Raw genomic sequence first — 21,880 nt, 5'->3', positions numbered from 1 at the left:
ACCTGTAAATTACCTTAGCATCTCCTTTAAAGAGCAAGTCAGTGGAGCTTTCTAGAGTTGTATTTTTCATATTTACTATTTAATTACCTTTCTCTATGCTATTTTAAATAGCATGGATAATTATCTTTTCAAGATGTCTCTCATTATAAGTTTTTCCCCGTTCTGGAACACATGAAAGCATACTTATTATTGATGTCACATTTGTTTTCTTGAATCAAAATAAATGTATGCACAATCAGAATTAATAGGCTTATATATTTTCTTTTAGATATTTTTTAGAGATGAACCGTAATGATCAATTTTTGGCCATTTCATAATTTATTGCAGGGTGTGATGGGAAATAAGGATTCCAATCAATCCTTCCCCAAATTAATAATATTAAGCTGTTTCAATGTTTCCTTAATAGTTTCAAAGTTATCAACTCCTTTCCACCTTTTATATTCCCAGTATTCTGTTTTCACATCAGTATTTTAATACTATCAAGAAGAAACAAGGGAATATAATATCGTATGCTAACTATATTGAAATTTAAAATAAAATAAAATAAAATAAAATAAAATAAAATAAAATAAAATAAAAGGAAAAGAATAAAGAGCCCAGAAATAAATCCCTGACATATGGCCAATTAATTTACAAAGAAGCAAGAATATACAAAGGAGCCAAAAATATACAATGAGGAAAGGACAGTCTCCTCAATAAATAGTATTGGGAAAACTAGACTGTCACATGCAAAAGAATGAAACTGGACACCTATCTTAAACACATACACACAAATCAACTCAAAATGGATTAAAGACTTAAATTTTAGACCTGAAACGGTAAAACTCTAAAAAAGAAAACATGGGGTAAGCTCCTTGACAGCTGTCTTGGCAGTGATTTTTGGATTTAACCAAAAGCATAAGCAACAAAGGCAAAAATAAACATGTGGCACTCCATCAAAGTAAAAAGCTTCTGCACAGCAAAGAAAACCATCAACAAAATGAAAAGGCAGCCTATGGCAACAAAAACAACAACAACAAAAATGCGAAAAACTAACAATCCAGTTAAAACACATGCAAAGGAACTGAATAGACATTTTTCCAAAGAAGAGACACAAAAGGACAACAGGTACATGAAAAGGTAGTCAATTATCACTAACCATCTGGGAAATGCAAATCAAAACCACGGTGAAATGGTACCTCACACCTATTAGAATGGTTATTCTCAAAACAAACAAACAAACAAACAAACAAACAAACACCCAAGAGATAACAAGTGCTGGCCAGGATATGGAGAAAAGGGAAGACTTGTGCACTGTTGGTGTGGATGTAAATTGGTGCAGCCACTATGAAAAACAGTCTAGAGTTTCCTCAAAAAATTTTAAGATAAAAATACCATATGATATAGTAATTCCCACATCAGGGTCTCAAAGAGATATCTGGACTCCCATGTTATTTACAATGATGATGGGAACATCCGTCAATAAATGGATGTGCAAAGAAAATATGGTATATATATGCAATGGACTATTACTCAACCTTGAGAAAGAAAGACATCCTGCCATTTGGAACAACATGGATGGGCCTTGAAGGCATTATGCTAAATGAAATAAGGCAGACAAAGAAAGACAAATACTGTATGATGCCACTTACATGTGGAATCTAAAAAAGCTTAACTTGTAAAAACAGCATAAAAGTGATTGCCAGGGGCTGGGAGTGGTGAGGGAATACGAAGAGTTTGGTAAAAGGGAGCAATCGTTTAGCTAAAGATGAATAAGGACTGAGATCTGACGATTAACATGGTGGCTATAATTGATAACACTATAGCATATAATCAAATTTTACAAAGAGAGTAGAACTTAAACATTCTCACCAAAAAAAGAGACAAATATACATAATATATATGTGCATGCGTGCACACACGCACACACACACACATATATATATGAGGTATGTATATATATAAATGAGGTATGTATATATATATATATATGAGGTATATATATATGAGGCATATATATATATGAGGCATATATATATATATGAGGTATATATATATATGTATATATATATGAGGTAATGAATGTGTTAATTAGATGACAGGAATACTTTCACAATGTATATGTATATCAAATCATCATGATGCACACTTTAAATACCTTACAATTCTATTTGTCAACTGCACCTCAATAAAACTGAAGAAAAATGAACAATCAACGTAGTAACAAATTTCCCCTCAATATCACACCAGCACAACTCCCGTGATGTATTTTTCTTTTACCAAAACAAAAAACTCCCTCAAAAATAATTTAAAAATATAATCTATCTTACCTGCAAATGCAATTTATCTGCTTTCAATTTATTCTCCAGTTTTAGCAATCTCTTTGCCTCTTCTGGTACATCCAGCTTCATTTTTATCATGCACTTAGTTTCCCGAACAACTTCCAAAATTTTGGGATCAAAATTAACCAGCAACTTCCCTGTCTCTGGGTGTCGCACAAAAAGTGTGGCTTGTAAAGCTACAAATAAATGATTATTGGCATTAGTTTTTTTGGATTTCTTTTCTGCTTCCAGCCATGTTTACATGCCTGTCTTCTCCACTGGGTACTGACTTCTTAATTGAACAATAGTTTTGGATATCCTAGGTGCTAAGGCATAGCATCTGACATGTGGTCAGTGCTCAAAACTCAGATAAATGAATGCAGAGTGTCTGCAAAGCCATACAATCAGATCCAGACAGATAAAAATGGACGAAGAACATATAGTCTTCGTGCTATGAACTGCAATACTTTTGTGAGTGGATCTAAGAAAGCTATAATGCAATGTAGTTTATTTTAATGGATTGTGATTTAACCCCTGTGAGAGAAATGGAAGGAGTACACGCTACAAAATATGACACACCTCATATGATGAACTCTTTCTCACAACCCCAAACTGTTTCTTTAAAGAGGCTTATCTGAACTAAGCCTCCATCTTGAATTTCTGGTAACTAAGTTCAGTATCAATAATCAATATTTATTAAACACCATGGCATTGTAAACTTCCAGGTTGTAGAGGAAGACTTTTTTTAGGCTACACCGAAACTACCACCTGAATATCATTCATATACATAGGAATTTTCAGGCATGCTTTTTATTATGAATTGAAATAAATAATCCTGATCAGTGGTGAGTAGCCATAGCTTATTTGTTATCCTAACATGAATTATTTCTAGAGGCATAATAATAACACACTTCTAGATGAGTATGTGCTAGCTTAAATTACACCTTATATTAACAAACACTACTACCATGAGAATTCCCTATGTATCTTCCAAGCCTCACATTGCTTCATAGAATGTGGCTGCATTGAATTTCTAGTAAAATAAAATAGTCTGTATAGCCCTTTGAAGTTAGTTGACTTTTATTCATCAATTAGTCTTGAGATGGTTCTTAATGCTGTTGGTTGCATGAGGATTTCAACTAAAAATTTTACTTAATTCGTTTGGAATCTTTTTTAAATTGGGCCAGAAATCATTGATCCTCCCAAGTAAATTCCAAAATAACCTTGGAATGTTCATCTAATGAAATCTATCTTCCTTAAGTCTGTACTGAGCTTTCTTGAAAGGACAAAATGGTCAGCGAGACCGCTAAGAATAATGACAGCCAGGAAGTCAGCTCCAGAACTGAGTGGCATCTCATTAAACTTTATAGAGCAACCATCTAAAAGAGGCCAACACCAGATCCCCAATTATTATTCTGAGTTCCTATATTGTCAAATATAGCCACATCAATACAACAAGAAGCTTTGCAGAACAATTTATTTCCACTTCACAATTTATTTCCATTTCATAGGAAAAGGCAGATTTAAATCCCAGCTTTGCCATTTCCTAGCTGTGTGATAATCTTGTGCAAGGGGCTTAATCTCCCAGTACCTCAGTTTCCTCTTCTATAAAATGAGGATAATTATAGTTCTTCATAGGGTTGCCATGAGGCTTAAAAGGAAGCTGCATATGTAAAGTGCTTTGACAAAGCCTGGCACATGGTGAGAACTATATAAGTGTCAGCTATCACTGTTATTTAAAGGTTACAAGGATGAAACAGACATAGAGAGTACCCTTCGAATGTGTAGGGGAGATAAGACAGATCCATAAAGCAGTAAGTGTCATGAGAAAGAACAGCAGATAAAGCAAATAGAGGACTCTGGAGTAGGAAGACGTTATTTTCTGCCGGGGGAACAAGGAGCTTTATGGAACTGGTAAGTGGTGAACTTGTTTTTGAGCATGTGCCAATAAGAGGAAAAACCACCGGGAAAAAGAAAAGTAGAAAAGTGTATGGTATTATACAAGCAAAATAGAACATGCTCCATTCTTCAGTTAACAATTCTCTTCTGCCCTTTTCCAGAATGTGAATTTTAAGTTTCTCTTAAGGCTCCTTTGAGAGTGTTGCTCTTAGCTGCCTCTATGGACCCTGCCTCCATAGGGTCCTACTGTACTCATTACCCAGAAACAGTTGGCCTGATACGAGTGGGCCAGGTGGGGAAGACAGCCTGCAGAGTTGGGGCCCCGTCCTCCAGGACACAGGCATGAATGAATCAATAGCTTGTAATGGTGATGTGCCTTCAATAGCTAAAATATATAGGTCAGGAACCAAGAGGCAGGAAAAGAGCAGCCCCTCGTACCATCACTCCCAGGGACCCAACTGCAGGATTTGTGCTTCCTGTGCGTGCAATTCTGTATACCCTGCTGGGGTGGAGATCCTGGTATGGAAGGAGAGACCTTTCTATCAGGGACTACAGTCAGGGTTCCATCAAGGTTATGGATAAAGCTGAAGGCTAAGATGGGACAAAGCAGGAACCTGGACCGCCCGACAATTGAGCCCACACAGTAACAACACCCCAGATCATGCCTGCATGGACGGATGATGGCTTGAAATCAGCCCTCCTCTGCTTCACAGTGAATTCTGCCCAATGCCTTGGCACCTCTCAGGGGTACCTAGACATAGCCCTAATACTGTGAATCTACTGGAGCTCAAAGTGAAGTAAAATTCCGTTATAGAAAAAGAAAGGAAGGAAGTGAGGGAGGAAAAAAGGAGGGAGGGAAGGAGAAGAAAGGAGAGGGAAGGAAGGAAGGAAGGAAGGAAGGAAGGAAGGAAGGAAGATAGGAAGGAAGGGAGGGAAAGAGGGAGGGAGGGGGGAGGGAGGGAAGGAAGGGAAAGAGGGAAAGAAGGAAGGAAGGAAGGAAGGAAGGAAGGAAGGAAGGAAGGAAGGAAGGAAAGAAGGAAGAAAGGAAGACCAGCAAAGTGCAATTCTTTCTCCCCTGATTGGGACTGAGATTTGAATCTACAACATGATAAAATTGAAGATGAAAACTTCCCTAAATCTATGGAGAACTATCTATGATGAGTCTCGATATTTACTTTTAAATACTGTTTCTTAGTGTGAAGTCACAATCTAAGTATATCAACTTTAAGGTGATGGCAACTGTTGCTTATTAAATCAGAATATTATTTAGTAACTGTAAAGAAACAATTGTATTTTAAAAAGACATGATTGTATCATTCCCAAAGCTAAATATGACCATCATAATGTTGCATTAAAGGGATGTAAAAATTCTCTAGAACCATGAATTCATTCAAAATCACCTAACACCCCCTCCTTAGTGTCACTGCATAGTCTTATACACACCATACTGTAACTGCGAGATCTCTCTGACCCAGGCTGTGTGATAGACCACCTCGAATTCCACCAGAACATAGGAAATTTTGTTATACTGACGAATGACAGCTTTACCTTCTGCACTTGACAAAATTTCTGAGTTTTTCTGTTTTTTTAAGGGGAAAAAAAGATTCATAATTAAAAGATTGTTGGTTGTTTTTGTATCCAAATCATAAAGCTGTTGGTACTTAAAATGTCATCAAATAATTAATTATGTTAGCAACTTAGATTTTGCTTCAGAGTAAAATAGAGGTGAGGAAAGCCATACAAACTAAAGATGGAAGTGGAGAAACATTACCAGCAGAAAGGGAAAACTAGAAAAGGAAATAAAGGATTTAAGAAGAAAGAGAGGTCTATCCAGCCTTACAGCCAGCCAGGCTGAGAGCCTCTGCTTTCAATTCTCTATTCCCTTCCCAATTTTCTGGACAAGATACAACGGACTGATTTTGCTTGAGCTGTGAATATCAGGGAAAATCCCCAAATTCCAGCACCACAAAAAAAAAAAAAGTAACTGTATAACAAAGAACAAAAACCAAATTTATTTACATAAAAACTGAAAGCCTTACTTTTTGACTCACAGATGTCAAAAACACAGCAATCTCACTGCAGAGTCAATCAGCAATAGAGTCCCCGTCCTGGCCTCTTCTCTAAGGCCAGCGTTTTGATATTTTTACAAATAGTGAGAACAGTAAAATAAATGATAGCAGTCAAACAGCAACAATAAAAATTTAATATCCAAAAATGCTTAAATACTAAAATTACTGCAAGACTATTTTTGGTAGTTATTTCCTTCTGTATTTAGGCATAAGATGCCATCCGAAGCAAGGCAACTCTGCGTTGTTACTCTGTCTCTTTACAAAAACAAACCAAACCACACAAAAAACAAAGACAAGACAAACTGGCAATTTCAAAATGACAACATGGCCTAAGAGTATCCTGGGATTTTTCAGAAATCTAATAATCTTAAGGACACAGAGAATGCATATACTCCATTATACTTTGCTCTAGATCTCAATTCTTTATTCAGAAATAGTGTCTCTGGGGCACCTGGGTGGCTGAGTCGGTTAAGCATCTGACTTCGGCTCAGGTCATGATCTCGCGGTTCGTGGGTTTGAGTCCCACATCAGGCTCTGTACTGACACTTCAGAGCCTGGAGCCTGCTTCGAAATCGTGTGCCTCTCTCTCTCTCTCTCTCTCTCTCTCTCTCTCTCTGCTCCTCCCCCACTCACGCTCTGTGTGTGTGTGTGTCTCTCTCTCTCTCAAAAATAAATAAACATTAAAAAAAATTTTTAAAAAGGAATATACTCTCTAAGACTGTCTTCACTTCCATTTATATATGTCAGTGACATATCTGTCCACACAGAGAAGTAAGCTTCAGGATTATGCTTGTACTTTTATTATTTTCAAAACAATGACTCTTTAAAAGCCTTGATAAAGTATCTTTTATTACTAAAAGCCATAAAGTTATAAGATTCTCCCCCTTAGAGATTAACTGCAATTAAGTGAGCTTATCTACTAAACATGAAGGAATTGGCTTGGTCACCCTCAGGCATATTTATAAACTAAATTTTTTTTGCCAGTGAAAGAATTAGTTAGTTCTCACGACTTTATTGGACACAAATGTTATCGGATAAAATATACATCTTCTATTAAAACTACTGTAATCCTCATACTATAAATGGAATTATTGGCTTACGAAGAAATAGTTGATGGGCTCACTTATCCGGCGATAGAGCTGCCTCACCCAAAGTATTTTGCCTGCTATAGGGGGCATGTTGCGAGCAAGAGGTGGGTCATCTTTTTGAGAATGATAAAGCTGGAATTAAAGATACGGTATTGATGTTTAAAATTCAATACAATGGAAAAGGCAAAAGATATTCAATACATTTGCACTCACATGTTTTATGTATAGGAGCTAGTCAATAAATATGTAAATGCACTTTAGAGATCATCTGTGGCTCAGAAACTACGATGTTTCCAATATATGACATTTAATTCTCTCTAAACCCTTATTTCCCATTACATGTATATTTTTTTCTGTATTTTATCCCAAATTTTAAGGAGATATTCAAATAAGGGAGCAATAAGCTACATTATATCTGTCACATTATTCTCCAGAGCCCATATTTCTCTACACAGAAATATTAACTTAAATGGGCTTTCCAACACACACATAAATGCTGTTACAAAAACAAACAAACAAACAAACCCTGTTCTTAAGAGCATAGGGACGTAAATCTGGCTGTCCAGTGACATACACTGTCAACACCTTCCCACATTTGGAGGGACACATCAGAGGTACTTGGCAGTGAAAGGGTCATTTTGAAAAGCTTGGCACCAGATAATAAGGGCAATGCTTTCAGAATACTTTTTTTTTTGTACTAAAGTACCACTCTGTTTATAAACATGACCCTTGCCTTCTTTGTAGCTTCAAGTTCAGCCACGTAATACTGAAGAATACGCTCGATGGTATGGTTTATTTCTAACTGAAGACAGGGGATGTTCAGCTTCTGGAATCTGAAAGTGAGTGAGGGTGAATAATTAAAAAGTCAATGAGAAACATACTTAAGAATTGCTGCCATCCTAAAAATCCATTCATTCACTCATTTGACAAACACTCATGCCAGACCTCAGGCACTGTCCTGGGATGCGGTGAGGAACAAGACAGGTGTGGAGCCAGCCCTCTTGGAGCCTCCAGTTATCTTATGGAAAATGTAGACTTAGCCAAGAGCTATGTTTTAAAAAAATCATTTAAATTACAAGGGGACCAGGAATGCATATATCAAGGGAACCCAGCCAAGTCTGGCGAGGCAAGAAAGACTTCCTTAGAAAAGGACATTTAAACTGAAAATGAAAAGATGGGGGGCAAGGGTTGACTTAGCAAAGATGGAGGGGAACACCCTGAGCATCCCTCTGACAACAGTAATGCTCACACAATTCCAAATAGCCATAATCAAAACAATGATCTGTCTGCCAAATATCACTTTCACCTTCAGACTAAGTGATGCACAGGAAATACTAGGATAATAACATCCTGATAAGAAAGTGAATTAACACCCGCGTACTATGGGCAAAAAGAAAGACAGACACACAGAAAGAGACAGAGACAGAGAAATCAAAAAGAAAATGGTGCTGCCATCTGTCTGTACAGTATTACCATTTGTCAAACTCATTTTCTGTCTGTTTTGACTCTTTCACTGGTCTCATGAGGTAAAGTCTCACTGGTATGATCCAACATTAGAGAGACGTGGAGCTATATAGCAAAGCTGGGCCCAAACCAGATGCACTGGCTCTCAGGGGAGCATTCCCGAAGGATCCCTAACATGAGCCATGAGCCATGAGCCCTCCCTGAACTCAAAGGAAATGGCATCCAGTCCAGGCTGCCCTGCCCTTTAGGAGAGCACCATTGTCAGGAATAGAGGAAAAGGAAGCAGCAGGAGCACTCCGGAGGAAAAATGAGAACTTTGAGGATCTGTTACCCTTTGATAACTTCACTTCTAGAAATCCTTGCAGTATGCAGAATTAAATATTATTTGTTCCCTTTCCAATAACATCTATGAAATCAACTTCAGATATATTACACAGCTGGAGGAAAAATCATGTGAAATAATTTCATTTTCTTATTGGAAGACTTTCTGCTTCAAAAAATGCAATGAGAAATATCATACTATACTTCAAATTTTTACCAATCTATTTAATGGCAATTTAAAGATTAATGTTTATAAGTCTTAAAGTTTACAGAGGAGAGATTTCCAAAAATATCTTATTTGAAATTGTATTTTCAAATACAAAGTTATCCCACCTAGAAACTATACTGCTTAATGCACTATAAATACCTTTGAAGAAGCTGAAGGGCCTGCTGAGAAGACAAGATTTTTCCAAAAGTACTGTTCATAAACGCCTGTATTTGTATCTAAAAGAAAATATTAATATTCAATTGATTTGGGGCATTAGGGAGAGATTCTTTTTGTTTAGCAACAATTAATGATTTTCCTATAGAATCAAAATTGCCTTAAACATACCTACCATCTAAGCATCTAGAATTGCACTGTCCAGGGGCGCCTGGGTGGCGCAGTCGGTTAAGCGTCCGACTTCAGCCAGGTCACGATCTCGCGGTCCGTGAGTTCGAGCCCCGCGTCGGGCTCTGGGCTGATGGCTCGGAGCCTGGAGCCTGCTTCCGATTCTGTGTCTCCCTCTCTCTCTGCCCCTCCCCCGTTCATGCTCTGTCTCTCTCTGTCCCAAAAATAAATAAACGTTGAAAAAAAAAAAAAAAAAAAAAGAATTGCACTGTCCAGTATGGTGGCCACATGTGGCTCCTGAGCACTTGAAATGTCACTACTTGGAAGTGAGATGTGCTCTGAGAGTAAAATACACACTAGATTTTAAAGACTTAACACACCTACACACACAAAATATATAAAATATCTCAATGGTTTTTATCTTAAAAATTTTTTTGATTTTATCATTTTTGAGAGAGAGAACAAAAGCGAGGGAATGGTAGAGAGAGAGGGGGATGGAAGATCCAAAGTGGGCTCTGTGCTGACAGCAGTGAGCCCAATATGGGGCCAGAACTCATGAACCATGAGATCATGTCCTAAGCCGAAGTCAACTGACTGAGTCGCCCAGGTTCCCCCCAAAGATTTTCACCTTGGTGACATGTTAAAATGGTAATATTTTGAATTCTGTTGGGTTGGGAAAAGTGTATTATCAAAATTAATTTCACTTGCTTCTTTTAACTATTATTCATATGGCTACTAGAAAAATTGAAATTACATATGAGGTTTGTTTGCATTTTCTGCTCATTATTTATGGGATATGACTGACCTAGAGATTTATAAGAGTGAATGTCCCTTACTAAGCATATTTCTTGGGACATTTAAATTTCTAAGCATATTGGTAGAGCAATGTAATGACATATAGACCCACAGGGTCAACAAGTGTCATTTTCCAACACTACTGTTCTAAGAATCCTCTTGGTGACATTAAGGAAGAACAAGAAGAAGGAAGTACTTTTCGAAGACTCCCACCATCCCTAGCAATGAACTCCAAACTCCTGGTACTCAACTGATGGAACTGAAGTATCCTTTGCAAACTACTCTCACTTATAAATTGTTATGGTCTACTAATATAGGCTATGTTTATTAATCAAAATTTGGGAAAGGAAGAAAATTTTAACATTGAAACCTATTTGAAAATATTAAAAATTAAAATTTTTTCAATGTTTATTTTTTTGAGAGAGAGAAAGAGAGAGAGAGACAGAGTGTGAGCAGGGGATGGGCAGAGAGAGAGGGAGACACAGAATCCCAAGCAGGCTCTAGGCTCTGAGCTGTCAGCACAGAGTCTGATGCGGGGCTCGAACCCACGAACTGTGAGATCATGACCTGAGCCAAAGTCAGACATTCAACCAACTGAGCCACCATATTAAAAATTTAAGATGGCCTCTAAATTTACTGAAAGCTAAAATTTATATCTAAGGCTACAGGAAAGCTTTTATAATATATAGTCTTTATTAATAAATCATATAAATATAAGATATACCAAAGGTAGTCCTAGTCCTAAGAGGGGAATCTAGTCTAGCAACACAGGTCTACCTCAAGAAGCAAGAAAAATCTCAAATACACAACCTAACCTTGCAGTGAAAGGAGCTAGATAAAGAAGAACAAATAAAACCCAAACCCAGAGAAAGGAAGGAAATAATATAGATTAGAGCAGAAATAAATAATATAAAACTAAAAAACAATCAAAGAGATCAATGAAACCAGGAGCTGGTTCTTTGAAAAGGTCAACAAAATTGATAAACCTCTAGCAAGACTAATTACAAAAGAGAGACAGAAGATCCAAATAACAAAAATTACTAATGAAAGAGGAGAAATAACAACCAACACCACAGAAATATAAACAACTGTAACAGAATATTATGAAAACCTATATGCCAACAAATTGGACAACTTAGAAGAAATGGATAAATTCCTAGAAACATATAATCTACCAAAACTAAAGCAGGAAGAAAAAGAACATATGAACAGACCAATTACCAGCAATGAAATTCAATCAGTAATCAAAAATCTCCCAACAAAGAAATGCCCAGGATCAGATGGCTTCACAGATGAATTCTACCAAACATTTAAAGAAGGGTTAATACAATTTGACAATAAATTTCATATTAAAACAATAACAAATAAATAAATAAATAAATAAATAAATAAATAAATAATAAGATAAAAATAATAAAGAAGGGTTAATACCCATTCTTCCCCCCCCAAAAAAAAAAAATACAAAAGGAAGAAAAACTTCCAATGACTCTAAGAGGCCAGTATCACCCTGATACCAAAACTAGATAAAGACACCACACACACAAAAAAGAGAGAACTACAGGCCAAATCCCTCGTGAATATAGATGCAAAATCCTCAACAAAGTATCAGCAAACTGAATCCAATGCTATATTTAAAAAATCATTCACCACAATCAAGTGGGATCAATTTCACGGATGCAAACTTGGTTTAATATTTGCAAAACAATCGACGTGATACAACACATCAATAAGAAAAAGGATAAAAACCATGTGACATTCCAATAGATGCAGAAAAAGCATTTGACAAAGTACTACATCCATTTACGGTAAGAAACCCTCTGCAAAGTAGGCCTACAGGGAACATATCTCAACATAATTAAGGCCTTATATGAAAAACACACAGACAACATCATACTCAATGGTGAAAAACTGACAGCTTTACCCCTAAGGTCAGGAACAAGTCCACTCTCACCGCTTTAATTCATCATAGAATTGAAAGTCCTAGCCACAACAATCAGACAACATAAAGAAATAAAAGGCATCCAAATTGGTAAGGAAGAAGTAAAATTGTCACTATTTGCAGATGACATGATACTATATATAGAAAACTCTAGGGGCGCCTGGGTGGCGCAGTCGGTTAAGCGTCCGACTTCAGCCAGGTCACGATCTCACGGTCCGGGAGTTCGAGCCCCGCGTCAGGCTCTGGGCTGATGGCTCAGAGCCTGGAGCCTGTTTCCGATTCTGTGTCTCCCTCTCTCTCTGCCCCTCCCCCGTTCATGCTCTGTCTCTCTCTGTCCCAAAAATAAATAAAAAAAAAAAAAAGTTGCAAAAAAAGAAAACTCTAAAAACTACACACACACACACACACAAAAATACTAGAACTGATAAATAAATTCAGCAAAGTTGCAAGATACAAAATCAATGCACAGAAATCTGCTGCATTCCTGTATACCAATAATGAAGCAGCAGACAGTGAAATTAAGAAAACAATCCCATTTATAATTGTACCAAAACCAATAAAATATCTAGGAATAAATTTAATCAAAGAAGTGAAAGACCTGTACTCTGAAAATTATAAAACACTGATAAAAGAAATTGAAGACTATGCAAAGAAATGGAGAGACATTCCATGCTCATGAATTAGAAGAAATATTGTTAAAATGTCTATACTACCCAAAGCAATCTCCAAATTTAATTCAATCCCTATCAAAAGACCAAGAGCATTTTTCACAGAGCTAGAACAAACAACCTTTAAGTTTGTATGGAACCACAAAAACAAAAACAAAAACAAAAACCTGAATAGGCAAAGCAATCTTAAAAAAGAAAAAACTGGAGGTATCACAATTCCAGATTTCAAGTTATATTACAAAGAGGGAGTAATGAAAACATATGGTACTGGCATAAAAATAGACACATAGAACAATGGAATAGAACAGAAAACCCAGAAATAAACCCACAAGTATAAGGTCAATTAATCTTTGACAAAGGGAGAATGAATATACAATGTGAAAATGACAGTCTCTTCAACAAATGGTGTTGGGAAAACTGGACAGCAGGATGTAGGATGAAACTGGGCCACTTTCTTTCACCATACACAAAAATAAACTCAAAATGGATTAAAGACCTAAAGGTGAGACCTGAAACCATAAAAATCCTTGAAGAAAGTACAAGCAATAATCTCTCTGACATTGGCTGTAGTAATATTTTTCTACATATGTCTCCTGAGGCAAGGGAAATAAAAACAAAAGTAAACTATTGGGACTACGTCAAACTAAAAAACTTCTGCCCAGCGAAGGAAACAATCAACAAAACTAAAAGGTAATCCACTGAATAGGAGAAGATACTTGCAAAATGACATATCCAATAAAAGATTAGTATCCATAATATATGAAGAACTGATCCAAAAACAAATAATCCAGTTAAAAAATGGGCAGAGGTCATGAACATTTCTCCAAAGAAAACATCTAGATGGCCAACAGATACACGAAAAGATGCTCAACATCACACATCATCAGGAAAATGCAAGTCAAAATCACAATGAGCTATCACCTCACACCTGTCAGAATGGCTAAAATCAAAAACACAAGAAATAACAAGTGCTGGCCAGGATGTGGAGAAAGAAGAACTATCTTGCACTGTTGCTGAATGCAAATTGGTATAGCCATTGTAGAAAATTCATGAAGGTTCCTTAAAAAATTAAAAATACTACTACCCTATGATCCAGTAATCACACTACTGGGTATTTACCCCCCAAAATACAAAAGCTCTAATCCAAAAAGATACATTCACCCCTATCTTTATGACAGCATTATTTACAATAGCCAAACTATGAAAGCAGCCCTAGTGTCCATCAATAGATGAATGGATAAAGAAGATGTGGTATATACACAATGAAACATTATTCGGCCATAAAAAAGAGTGAAATCTTGCCATTTGCAACAACATGAATGGAGTTAGAGAGTATGATTCTGAGCAAAATAAGTCAGTCAGAGAAAGACAAACACCCATATGATTCCACTCATATGTGGAATTTAATAAACATAACAAATGAGTAAAAGAAAAAAAAACAGAGAGACAAACTAAGAAACAGACTCTTAACTATAGCGAACAAACTGATGGTTACCATAGGGGAGGTGGGTGAGAGGATGGGGGAAATAGATGATGGGGATTAAAGAGTACGCTTATCATAGATGAAAAATAATAATCTCTCTGACATTGGTTGTAGTAATATTTTCCTAGATATGTCTCCTGAGGCAAGGGAAATAAAAACAAAAGTAAACTATTGGGACTACATCAAACTAAAAAGTTTCTGCCCAGCGAAGGAAACAATCAACAAAACTAAAAGGCTAAATAAACTAAATAAACTAATAACACTAAAAATAAATAAATCATAAAAATAAGCAATAATTTTTTTCAAAACCCACAAATTCCCATTGCTATAAAGATGCAACTCCTAAAGCATTTTGGGAGCAAACTCCACCCTGCCCAACTAGACAAACAGTATAAACAATAACTAAAATATATCTTAAATACCAAACAGTCTAACTTTCAAAAACTGAAAGGCAATCTGTGCCAAAAAGAAAGGGTGTTGTTAGAATTTTAGGGTCATTCTTATTTATATTGCCCAGATTACCTTAATATAGTTTTTAAAGAATCTTTAAAAAATAAATGAGGAAAATATATATAATTTTTTTCACCATCATGGTAACAATTTCAGGTTCAGGAAGTGGACAGAGTATATTCTTGTCCCTCTCTGTATCTCCAGGACATTCTACAGCAAGAAGAGACCATTCCCTGGGGCTAAGCCTAGGTTTACAGTACTTTTATGATAAGAGACTAACTGAGGTCATGTAAACCCAACAGGTGGGAGAGAAATATGTTGTGGTCCCACCAGACATATTTTTTTAAGTACCCTTCATCCTTCTGCTACCCCATAAGCTATGACAAACAGGATGAGGTCTTTTTTAGAGCTGTGCTCTAAGCTGCAGACAGAATGTGGCCATAAAGTGCAAGGCCAAGTCTGGGAGGGCAGTCAATCTTCCTAATCTGTCCTCAAATCTTTTCACATTTAAAACAAACAATAAGGATGACACATCTTCTCTTAGACGGGGAAAATCGACATGGGCTCCTCAGCATAACAATAATGGTAACAATGGAATACAAATTCTGATGCAAACTAGACATGAACCCCAGCTACAATAGCCTTTTGGGCTTCTGTTACTCATTGATATCTTTTACTGAATATGCTCATTTCTCATTTATTTTGAGGAAAATATTTTGTGGACTGGTTAAAAAATTATTCACACTGGCAAATAGTTTTGATCAATTACACAAGAGTAACTTATATAGTAGATATGTAAATTCCAGTACTATTACATTTCAGCTTTACTAAAGTAAAAGTATGTATAATTACTTACCTCTAAACCATTGATTTTTGTCATGAACTCTGAGAAATCTGTATCAAATTCTGTCCTTCTTGGATCCAGAATGTCATACTGTTTTTTCTTAACGCCTTGATATATACTTTTGAATTTTATTGCCATAATATCTATTCCCTCTATGGTGGAATTACTCAAGGCTGAATATGTCTGCACAATCGTTATCATTTCTGTAATCTTAAAAAGAGAAGCGTTATTTCAGAAATGGGGTATTAGCACCCTTCCCTAGAATAAGCTCTTAATAAATCATTGATTTAAGAAACAAACCAAGGGGTGACTGGCCAGCTCAGTTGGGGAGAATGAAACTCTGGATCTCCAGGTTGTGAGTTTGAGCCCCATGTTGGGTGTAGAGATTACTTAAAAATGAAATCTCTTAAAAAATAAATAAAAATTTAAAAATAAAAAAACCCAATAAACAGGCCCTAGAATCATTTACCTAAAACCAGCCAGAGGAGATAAACTAGAAGACAAATCTCTGTCACCAATCATTACTACCCTTAGACTATTTCTATCATGTCTAGAGAGAGTTTACTACCTTTCTCAGATTTTGATCACTTTGCCTTTCAAGAGGAGGAAGAAAAGAATTTGAGTAAAAGCTCTTACAGATGTCTGAATAATTTTGTCTTTTTGCTCTTGAGAATTTTCTGAAAATCATTTTGCTTGGATCACTAGATTAAAAAGCTTTACCATTCTGGAGTGCTTGGGTGACTTGGTCGGTTGAGCATCTGACTTTGCCTCAGGTCATGATCTCATGGTTCGTGGGTGTGAGCCCCTTGGCTATGTGCTGACAGCTCAGAGCCTGGAGCCTGCCTCAGATTCTGTGTCTCCCTCTCTCTCTGCCCAACCCCACCCCTCCACCCCCTCCTGCCTCTTCCCCGGGCGCTTGTGCCCTCTCTGTCTGTCTCTCTCTCTCAAAAATAAACATCAAAAATTTTTTAAATTAATTATTAATTTATTAATTAATTAATTAAATAAAATCCTTTACCATTCTTCTTGGCCCTCACCACAATTCTGAAATGTCATACTAGCAGAAATCCACATCTGTTTTCCCTTTCACCTGCATTCAAGCAACAGAAGTCCCAAGAAGCCTAAAGACAACTGCAGTCAGTTCTGACCCCTGAAGAGCCTTGGGAAACCCTCAAAATGAACTTTACTGCACAAATGGCTGCCTCCATCTCGATGTACCAACACCACCACTTAACCAAAACAAAACAACAACAACAACAACAACAACAACAACAAAAAAACAGTCCTTCACATCTACAGGCTACTCAGTTATTTAACCTTCATCAATGATTCCCCACTTTGATTCCTGCTTTGGAGAATAATGCTCAAAGCTCTCCAGGGCAGACCCATTGGTCCAAGGCCAAACAAAATGAACCTGTTTTCAGGGGATTCCTCCAAATACTACACACCATGAAGACAACAGTACTGGTCCTCCTACCAAGCCAGCAGAATTCACATAAATTCCCTCCACCTGGCAACCAGATGACCATTTTCAGAGCAACTGTACCTCTTATACCACTATTTCTGTGCACTTCCAAACACCACTGTCATCCTAGAAGCCAGACGAAACCTGGAGGAAATACGAGCCCCCTGTAATTTGCAACACACTGTATATGCTCTATGTAAAGATGAGAAATACCTGGCTCTCCAACACATACAGTCCACGTACCTTAAAAAACAAAAACAAACTTTAAAAAACAGACCAAGGAACTCAAACTACCCACTTGCTGTGTTCTTCTAGGCTGCTGAGACTGCCTGCTATCCCTTACCATGCCACCTGGTCCCAAGGGCCAGAGACTAAGATGGAATTCCTGTCACTAACACATCCTCCATTTTGTCCATGGGTGGATGAGAGGCCAAAAGCAGAGACAGCAGTCAGTCCCATGCTTGGCCTTTCCAACTTAGCCAGTGTGTCTCCTACCCCCAACACCACATAGCAGCAATGTGAAAGCCAGTCATGGTGATCAGCCATGACCATACCGCTGCTTGTTTGTCCTCCTCTTGGCTTTTTCACCAACTCACTCTTTATCAGCTTTTGACCCCTCAGTATTGACATCCAACTTGTGATCCCTTCTCTGCTCACCAACCTTGGCATCTTTCCCAGTTCTCAACTTGCTATGATTGCCTCATCTCAATGTCCCCCTACCCTACCTACTAGCTCAGTTCCTTGAATCTACCCCCAGAAACACCAGCTTCCCATCCCATCTCTTCTCTCCCACAAATGTTCAGGGTGAGAAGCAAACAAAACTAAAGACAGGGCTCTGGGAAACATCAACATTCACCAAAATTTACATGGCAGGAAGAGGAAAAGGAAGCAAAGGATACTGTACTTCCTTAGTTCTGGCTCCTTAGGACAGACTAACACTAATGCCCCATCAAGTCTCCATCTACCAAAAGAAGGTGCAGCCTAGTGACACACTAGAACTTTCCTCACTTGTTCCTTAAACATTTCTGCCCAAGTCTGAGGTCTCAGTTCTCCAACCCCAACCTCAGTCCTGTCTGTCCTGTGACTTTGGTACTTGTTCATCCTGACATCTGAATCTCAGCTTTCCCTAATAGGCTCTGATTTAGCTTGCCTTTCTGACTCCCCTCTTCTACTATTTTAGAGTTCAGTTGGGGCGCCTGGGTGGCGCAGTCGGTTAAGCGTCCGACTTCAGCCAGGTCACGATCTCGAGGTCCACGAGTTCGAGCCCCGCGTCGGGCTCTGGCCTGATGGCTCAGAGCCTGGAGCCTGTTTCTGATTCTGTGTCTCCCTCTCTCTCTGCCCCTCCCCCGTTCATGCTCTGTCTCTCTCTGTCCCAAAAATAAATAAACGTAGAGTTCAGAGAGGTAGCCCAACAGTGGTTGCTACTGTGCCTCACTCATCAGGGGAAGCCCATCCAGGCAGCTCAGTAACCAATCACCTCTGGAAAAACATGCAAAACCCTGCCACACTTCAGGGTAAGTTTTATAGCCCCAGCTTTGCAAATCTGGATACCAATATCCACCAGTTACACATGGGAGCAATGCCAATCATCTAAGGCATTCTTAGTACAGGGGTATTGGGATAACCTAGCAATCGGGATGCACTTTAGGTGAGGTCTCTGGGCAGGGGGGGTGGGGGGGGCGGGTGGCATTAGCTCTGGTGCTGAGCCCTTGTGGAATGAAATTGTGTCCTTAAGATTAGAGGCACAGCTTCTCTAGAGGTAGAGTAGGGTAAGGAGCTAGTGCAGCTGGCCATTACCGCCCACTCCCTTCAGCATCAGGAATATTTGGGCTGCTGCTTCATGAATGGATGCCCATTAAGCCCAGCATTAGACCTGCCACCAAAGATCTTTACTGCTAATAGGCTAATCATTAAGGTCTAGCCCTGAAACTCTACCAAGTATAGAATTATACCCAAGTTGACAGGGGTCCCAGCTCCTAGAAAAACTAAGGGTAAAGAAATCTCTATTGTTCACAAAACATCTTCATATAATAGTTTCCTACCTATGGTTCCAAAATCACAAACAACAACAACAACAACAACAAATACATTTCATAAATTTGACTTTATCAAAATGAACAACTATTGTGCTTCAAAGGACACCATCAAGAAAGTGAAATGATAACTCACAAATTGGGAGAAAATATTTGCAAATAATAACTGATAAGGGACCTATACCCAGAATACATAAAGAACTCTTACAACTCAGCAATCAAAATACAAAAAAACCAAATTAAAAATGTGCAAAGGATTTGAATATAAATTTCCCCCCAAGAAAAATTATAAATAAGCGAATTAAAAGATGTTCAAACATCATTAGTCTTCAGCAAAATGCAAGTGAAAACCACAATGAAACAGATATTACTTCACAGCCTCTAGTTTGTCTAAATTCAAAAAGGTAGACAATAATAAGGTTGACAAGGATGTAGAGAAATCAAAACCCTCATACACTGCTGACGAAAATGTGAAGTGATATAGCTGTTTTGAAAAATACCTTGGCAGTTTCTCAAAAAGTTACCGTGTGGCCCAGAAATTCCAATTCTATGTATACAGTCAAGAGAAACAACAACATATATCCACACAAGAACATGTACACAAGTGTTCACAGCAGGATTATTTGTAATAGCCAAAAAGTGAAAACAACCCAAATGTCCATCAACTAATGAGTAAATAAAATGTAGCAACCATACAATGCTATATTATTCAGCAATAAAATATAATGCTACAACATGGATGAACCTTGAAAACATTATTGTAAGTGAAAGAAGCCACTCACAAAAGACCACATATTATATGATTTCATTTATATGAAATTTCCAGAATAGGCAAATCTATAGAAACAGAAAGTAGATTAGTGGTTGCTTAGGGGTAGGTAGAGAGGAAAATAGGGTGTGTCAGGTAACGGGCAGGGTTTCTTTTAGAGGAAACAAAAATATTTTAAAATTATATTTGGTAATGGGGCGCCTGGGTGGCGCAGTCGGTTAAGCGTCCGACTTCAGCCAGGTCACGATCTCGCGGTCCGTGAGTTCGAGCCCCGCGTCGGGCTCTGGGCTGATGGCTCAGAGCCTGGAGCCTGTTTTCGATTCTGTGTCTCCCTCTCTCTCTGCCCCTCACCCGTTCATGCTCTGTCTCTCTCTGTCCCAAAAATAAATAAACGTTGAAAAAAAAAATTAATAAAAAAAATAAATAAATAAATAAAATAAAATTATATTTGGTAATGGTTGCACAACCCTGTGAATATATTAGAAAATACTGACTTGTACACTTTGAATGGGTGAATTGTACTGTATGTGAATTATATCTCAATAAAGCTGCTAAAAAAACCAGCCCCACACAAATATGTATTAAGGACTCTACTCGATAACTTGGTTCTCTACATCATCCATACTTTCCTATCCGGGCTGGATCAGGAGGTTACAAATGAAAACTAGGCGTCCAGACATGTCCAGGAGATGCCCTTCAAGCTGTGTAATGCCCTCACTGATTTCCAAAAAATGATGAACAGAATCCGAAGCGTTACCAGGACATAGGGAGTTGGCAAACTGGTGGGGGAGGGGAAAGGATATCTACATGAGATCTTTATAAACGTTTCAAAAGCTGAGTCCAAGAAGCCTCTGGTATTAGCTTCCCTATACCCCCTGAAAAAATACCACTCCTCCCCAGCTAGTGCTAATACATAAATCAAAGGTGCAGAAGTGTTTGACTCGTGTCTGCCCAGCAAAGGCATCACCCACATAGTGTTTAACTATACCCCATTTTTAACTGGTCTAGAAGGATGTGTCTATACATCCAGATATTATACAACTACTGGGTTCTGCCAGGTATTGTAGGTATTTCACCACACACTTTTCCTCAGCCTAATACAATCATTAGACACAGAGTTTTCTAAGGTCAAGGTCTACAAATAGAGGTAGAATTGAGGTCTTGAGAGAGGTGAAAGTGTGCAATAGCTTTGCCGTCATCAGGAATGAAAAATAAGTTATATCAAAATATGATCTGTAAGTAATCTGTAAGTAATAGGAGATGATTCATATCAATAGTGAGACAAGAGATCCAGGTCAGTAATTCCCAGCAGTGCTCCATAAAGTATGAAATAACCAGAAAGGGTTGGGGCGGGGGGGGGGGGGTAGGTGAAGTGACTGCATAATGGTTACCTTCTCCAGTCTTTTGCAGAAAGCTTCAAATTTTCCAAATATATACATTTCTGAAACCTCAAAAGATTTTTCTCCTGAGGACTCTAAAATCTGTTTCCTTGTCTTATGAAAAGATGTCTGATATTCCTTGAATAGGAAAATGCAATCCTATGAGAAAATTAAAAGAAGGTATGATGAGAGTTTGTTCAGGAGTCAGAAATTCAAGAATCTGTCCTCACACGGTGCTGATGGCATCAGCCCCTCAACAGGAGCTGTTGCTGTTACCATTAAAATTCAAGTTCTCCGCCTACCTATTGAAAAGCCTGGGATTGTGAAAATAGTTTCTTTTAATTTACAACGTACTTTCACTTTC

General features: G+C 37.8%; 1 protein-coding gene across 1 annotated transcript in view; it reads right to left on the bottom strand.

Annotated features, from left to right (window-relative positions):
* Positions 1 to 21,880, bottom strand: part of DNAH8 (dynein axonemal heavy chain 8) — a 315,252-nt gene that overhangs the window by 235,548 nt on the left and 57,824 nt on the right. The window contains exons 13-19 of the mRNA XM_040473119.1: positions 21,529 to 21,675; positions 15,883 to 16,080; positions 9,509 to 9,585; positions 8,090 to 8,189; positions 7,369 to 7,488; positions 5,643 to 5,778; positions 2,310 to 2,497 (exon numbers count right to left, since the gene is read on the bottom strand). Coding sequence (XP_040329053.1) covers positions 2,310 to 2,497; positions 5,643 to 5,778; positions 7,369 to 7,488; positions 8,090 to 8,189; positions 9,509 to 9,585; positions 15,883 to 16,080; positions 21,529 to 21,675 — 966 coding nt within the window. The remainder of the gene's footprint in view (positions 1 to 2,309; positions 2,498 to 5,642; positions 5,779 to 7,368; positions 7,489 to 8,089; positions 8,190 to 9,508; positions 9,586 to 15,882; positions 16,081 to 21,528; positions 21,676 to 21,880) is intronic.

The sequence above is a fragment of the Herpailurus yagouaroundi genome, unplaced genomic scaffold, assembly GCF_014898765.1.
Source record: "Herpailurus yagouaroundi ecotype Mexico unplaced genomic scaffold, PumYag 139, whole genome shotgun sequence".
NCBI lineage: Eukaryota > Metazoa > Chordata > Mammalia > Carnivora > Felidae > Herpailurus > Herpailurus yagouaroundi.
Note: the sequence above shows the minus strand (reverse complement) of the source record. Positions and strands in the feature narration are given on the sequence as shown.